The following is a 6,000-nucleotide window of genomic DNA, read 5'->3' as shown; positions in this document are numbered from 1 at the left end:
AATTGGTTTCCTATAAGCAGGGACTCGTAGAACATCATGATCACATTTTTAACCCACTGCATGCTACTTTTGAAATCTGGGTATATCCCATTTCGACACGAAATGGAAGGAATAGGGATGTTTCTTGGTCAAACCCTAGACAATACAAAACTTTAATTTGAAGCAAGCAAAGAACCAATTTGGAGGCATAGATTGTGATTGGAAGATGGAGTCTTTCGTTTCCACAAGCCAAAATAATGAAAACATCTTCATGATGACAACAACGTCTGAGCTTACGGACAGCATCAACTGGGTCTGCAATGAAGTATATGATTAGTAGCAGTTTTTTTTTTTTGGTCGAAAATAGTGGCAGATGAAGTCATTTGAATTCACGTGAGAGTAATCTTGGTAGAAATAATCAATTTTAACTACTTTTTTTTCTTTTTTAACTCAGGATGAGTTGCTCAAATTCAACGCAATAGTAGGGATTATTCGTGCGTCACGCATCATCTTTCGTCTGATTGGTCTTAGGACATAGGAATCGGATGTAAATCGTCGGTAAGACAATATCGTATCGGAGACTGTCCCTTATCCATTTTCAGGTCATATGGCAGGAGGAGGCGAAGGTTCGTAGGAACCAACGAGCCGAGAAGGAGTTTCAACGCAGAAGTTCGCATGAATCGATCGAACGTCGACGACCAGATAATGACATGAAAACTAATAGGATATTTCGATTTATATTATACAAACACAAATCCTATCTACTACTACTACAAAAAAAAAAAAAGGAAGGAGATTGACGCGACGTGAGAGTCCAATGACACGCAAGATTCATAGTAGCCCAATCATACGTTAAGCTCTCTCTCTACCTAATAACGTTTGAGTTTCTCCCATTGCTTTGTATAAAACATAAGCAAGCGCCACCTCCATCCCCAATCCCGGTGACCACAGCGTCATTGGTTCTACCCACCTATGTAGCACGGACGCTCACCGACACTCTTCGACATGCGACGGATACGTGGTCAATGCTCCGGATACACCAGCAATACGCGAATCCAACATTTCGACACGCCATTTTTACATGCAGTGATCAATTTTAATCATTTTTAATAAATTATGGGTCAAAATGTAAATCTATCAAAAAATATATCCAAAATTAATATACTCAGCCAAAAAAAATAATAATTGTGAATCCCTAATTGAAGAAGAAGAAAAAGAAATTTACCGCTGATATTTTTATATATACATAATAATTTATCATATATATAAATATACATTTAATATACAATGTAAATCAACGTGTTGGAATTCTCAATTTTTTTAGAAATCGCATGTCTATATATCGCGTGTCGTGTCAATGCTACGTAGCTATCCACCGCTGCTGGCACCGGCGGCAGGAACTTGAATCGATGACAAAATCTACTATTGTTGGAGCAATGGATAATATATGTAAACCAACCCTTATTATTAATTTATACAAAGAAGGCCGAGAACTGATCGCAGCCCGAGTCGAAGCGTCTTCTTTTTTATGAATGGAACGTGACCCATGACGGATGATCTACGTGCAACATGAATCCCTCCCCATCACATCTTCCCAAAAAAAATCATTACAACTATTTTACCAACTCCAAATAATGGGAAATCACATAAAACCAAAGCTCGCCGGCCATTCATGCAGCCGGAAGCCAAAATCAAACATAGAAAATGACAATTTCGATGACGCTGTGGTGGTTGTCTTCTCAAGTTGGGCCCCCGTCCCTTAAATAAATCGTACGGTCTCTACGGGGAAATAAGAAGGTTCGGAGTAAAACGGCCGGCCGAACGTCGCCTTCGCCGCTGCCGTGAGCAGTGATCAGAGACGAAGTAGTTGCAACAGCTGCCAAACTGCCGCCAAAACGAACGGAGCGACAAAAGGTGGGGGTTTCGGTCCTCTGCGGTCAGATGCGGAGGCCTGTAATGAGCTCAATGCCGCGGGGGCCGACGAGTCAGATGCCGGCGCCACCCCAGACTGCTGATCGGCCGCCGTCTTCACACTGCTGGAGCCCCGACCGCCAACAACCGTTCCAGGGGATTGTCAGAAGATGGGTCTAAACTTAGTTCTACGAATGTCTTTAATATATGGAGGTTACACTTTTTCAAAAAGATTCCATACTGAATTGAAATCTTAAGATGGATTCAAAGGTCGAATATGTAAGAATTTACCTGGTCGACGGCGAAGGACAGAAAGTGACGACGTAATCGGCGGATGCGCAAGTGAACGTGCTCGTCCCGTCGTCGTACGCATAGCTATAAGCTCTGGGGCACTCCCTCTTCAAGAACTCCGAGTACACGCTCGGCTTACACGTGTCCGGCGTCGCGTAGGCCCCGCTGCAGCAGTACTTCGGGTCCCCGAACGCGTCGCATGCGCTCCGGCAAGCCACGCACCCGCCGTTGACGTTTACTTGGAGCTCCTTGGGGCACCGGGCGTTCATGTCAGCGGCACAGCCCGTCGCCGTGCAGTTACCGCCCTTCCCGCCCCGCGGGTCCACCGACATGGGGAGGTTGTAGCCGTCGACGAGGCTGACGTCGTAGAAGTCCAGCCTACCCGCGCCGTCGAGGGTGAACTCAGCCAGCGTGGCGGGGGGCACCGCGCCCGACCCCAAGCACTCGACGGTGGGGGAGCCGCAGTCCCCCGTGGCGCAGGCAAACCGGCCGGAGGTGGCATTCTGGGCGCAGAGGGTGCGGCCCCAGAGGCGGCCGGACCAGGACGAGGGCACGGAGATGGCCTCGGACCGGCCAGGCTGGAGGGCGAACCCGGTGGTGGAGAGTGGCGGGGTGCCAGCTCCGGAGAGGATGCCGGGCCACACGGTGTAGGAGCACTTGTTGAGGATCGTGAAGGTTGCTGAATCCACCTTACCTGAGAACAGGAGGACATGGAAGAAGAGCAGGAGAACGGAAGCAATACCTCCAGCTTCAGACATTGAACTTAACCAATCGGAGAATTTCTTCTTTTTGTACGAGAACAATGTCTCTCTCTCGAAAGGTTGAAATCTGTTGGGATTGGGAGAGATTTTGGGAAGCGGCATCATCGGAGAGCAGGTGAATTTATAAAGGGAGGGAGGGAGGGGAGAGGATCGATCGTGTTGCATCGTGCATGGGAGTTGCAGTCGGTCGAGGTCGAGCGATACGTCGTCAAAGCGGGCCCAAAACCGAAGCATTTTAGCAAAGGAGCACGCGCAGCCTCAGGCTCAGCCACAGGAGAGTCCAGTCAGCTCTTTCGCTTTCGCGGAGAAAATTTGCCCGACCATCTAATCGTTCAGTAAGCTAATTCGCCAACTCGCGAAAGATATTCTCCGGAAAAAAATTATTTTCCAGACATTTGATTTGCTTGGAAAATTAAGTCGACGGAAAATATTTTCCTAATCAGCGAAAAAAAAAAAAAACATATGCTTAAATTCGAAAATAACAACTCTTTCGAAAATTGAAAATTAATTTTCTAAATATGACTGGATATTGGCTCTTGGATCCGGAACCTTATATGCTTGGGCACAAAATCCCCAGTGCCGGTTCCTGGATCCTCGTCATCCAAGACCAGGTCTCCAGGGCCCGGGCTTGAGTTCGTCGAGGTCGGGCCCTAGACCTCGGTGACAATGCCCGGATCCTCGATGCTCTTGTCTGGTTCCACCGAGGCCAAGGCCAAGTCCCCGGCGCCCGTTTCCGATGCCCCGGCAACCGAGCCCGGGTCCTTAAAGGCCGAAAGTGGGATCCTAGTACCCGAGTTCAGATTCCCAACACCTAGACCCGGGTGTACAAAGGCTATGCTCAAGGCCGGGCCCAAGACCCGGGTGCTTGTCGGGCCTATCGAGGCAACGCCCGGGTCGATAGCAAGGTGCCCATGCCTTGATCCTCGGCACCGGGGTCGAGGTCCATCGAGGCCGGGCCGGGGACTCTACCGCCTGTGCACGCTTTTCTAGCTGCACATGCGCAAGTTACTAGCTCTTGAAAATTATATGTCTATTAAGGAAAATCAAATCAGATTTTCCATACCAGATTACAAAAAATATTTTTCAGTTCATTTTTAAGTTTCAGCTAAATACTATAAAAATATTATTATTTTTCAGAAATATCATATTTTTCCTAAAAGAAAAAAAATCACATTATGGTGCTCTCGAGAGAAGTTTTAAGACTGGTATTGCACTTTACAAATTTACCCCTGAATCGTGAATGAAACGATAGAGAATTGTGGTAACAAGGGTATGTCTTCGAAGGTCAAAACTCAAAAGCGTCCGCCGAATGGCTTAGTTTTCATTGACGGGTGGTGGCGCGTTGCTTTAGGAATATTAGAGAAGAAGTCGTGATAGCCAAGGGATCTTGACAACTTCAAGGACAGAGCAACAATTGAGAATGGGCAAAGTCATTGTCGGTTGATCTGTCAATTGTTTACGTCATTCGGCTTCTCGGGGTTACGGTTGTCTCCTTCGATCAGATCGAAGATGGAAGTAAGGGAATGGAGTTGGCCATGCAACTGCGTCGGAACAGACATCAAGTCTATACTTGAACGTTTTAATTGTGTTTGAAGGGGAAAAGTGTCACAAAAAAAAAAAAAGTTCTAAACCTAATGTATTGATGCCAATTCAATCGTAATTTTTTTTTTTTTTGTATCAATTCAATTTTAAACATTTTTTATTGGTGTCAATTTAATTCTAAACATTTTGTATTTGTATAAATTGAGTCAATCTAATCAATTTTGGTCGGGAATCCCAGACGTGAACGTCGGTTGTCTTACGTAGTAGTACTGCTATCAATGATGTGGATTTTTTTAACATTATTTCAATTTATTTTTAATAATTTTTTTCATTTTTTTGAAATTATTTTAAAAAAATATCTAGGTCAACGCTAGCCATGCCACGTAAAATAACTAACGTCTAAGTCAGCAATTTTCACTCAAAATTGACCAAATTGACTAAATTTGTACAAATACAAAAAGTCTTAAGACTGAATTGGCACAAATGCAAAAGGTTTAAGATTGAATTGGCATCAATAAAAGATTTAGAACTGAATTAACATTAATTCAAAAGTTTTATAACCGAATTGGCATAAAAAAAAATTAAAACTGAATTGGCATCAATACAATAAGTTTTGGACTTTTTGAACACTTCTCCCAATATTTGAAGTTGTGTTTTATCCATTGAACAATAGGATTAGGGTAATTACAGAATACTATTGTAGGTTACAGGTACTCAATGGGAGCTAATGAATTAGGAGGAAGGGTTTAAAAGTAAAAGAAAGTTCATGGTACGGAGTTTGGTACGACGTTAGGCGTTCCAAACTTGTCTCTCCGATGGGCATCCTGATTAAATTTGCACAATGAAAAAGTTTAGAATTGAGATGATAGCCATATGATAGATCTAGAAGTATCGATACGTCGTGTCTATCTAGACAATGAGAGCAAACATGGAGGAGATGGCCCGAGGACGCGGGGCCATACACCTGCTTCATGTTGTGGAGCGTCGAGCCATCACCGAGGTCAAGGCAAAAGTGACTGCTAAGACAGAAGTCGATGTATACGGAATTGTAGGATTAGTGGCGAAAACCGCATGGGGTATCGTTGATTTGGGTGCAGCCTATAACTTCACGGATGTGCTTGAAGGCCAGGCAACTTTTACATGCAATGGAGCATGACGCGAGTTGGATGAAGACCGTGAACTCTAAGGCGGTATCCGGCGCGACCAAAATGGGATCCGCCAAGACCGGGGAGAGGGATGCTCGCTGTCTCGGCTATGCCTTTGCGTGACCTCTCGATCACTCATGGGATCGAGTTCTCGAGACAAAGCGCGTGTGTCGGCAATGTGGTTCGTGGATTCTTTACTTCAATGGGGATTGATCGTGCATTGCGCTCGCCCGAGGGCCTAGGTCAAGAGATGACAGTGACCCCGAGCAAGAGTAGCAACCCGGTGATGATGTCCGGACTTCGACTTGAGCATGGGTGAAGCGCCAAGAACCAACGCGCCTTACTTCAAAAGAGGATGTGGCTAAGACAAT

The 6,000-nt window shown here is 45.3% G+C and overlaps 1 protein-coding gene across 1 annotated transcript; it reads right to left on the bottom strand.

Moving 5' to 3' along the window:
- Positions 1-1,753: 1,753 nt before the first annotated feature.
- Positions 1,754-2,946, bottom strand: LOC115736494 (thaumatin-like protein 1). The gene is made up of 2 exons (XM_048272645.1): positions 2,182-2,946; positions 1,754-2,012 (listed from the first exon to the last, which is right to left on the bottom strand). Exons 1-2 carry the CDS (start codon positions 2,937-2,939, stop codon positions 1,832-1,834), a joined length of 939 nt encoding a protein of 312 aa, XP_048128602.1. The 5' UTR covers positions 2,940-2,946; the 3' UTR covers positions 1,754-1,831.
- Between the last annotated feature and the right edge of the window lie 3,054 nt (positions 2,947-6,000).

Source organism: Rhodamnia argentea, chromosome 11 (assembly GCF_020921035.1).
Source record: "Rhodamnia argentea isolate NSW1041297 chromosome 11, ASM2092103v1, whole genome shotgun sequence".
In the NCBI taxonomy this organism is placed as follows: Eukaryota; Viridiplantae; Streptophyta; class Magnoliopsida; order Myrtales; family Myrtaceae; genus Rhodamnia; species Rhodamnia argentea.
Note: the sequence above shows the minus strand (reverse complement) of the source record. Positions and strands in the feature narration are given on the sequence as shown.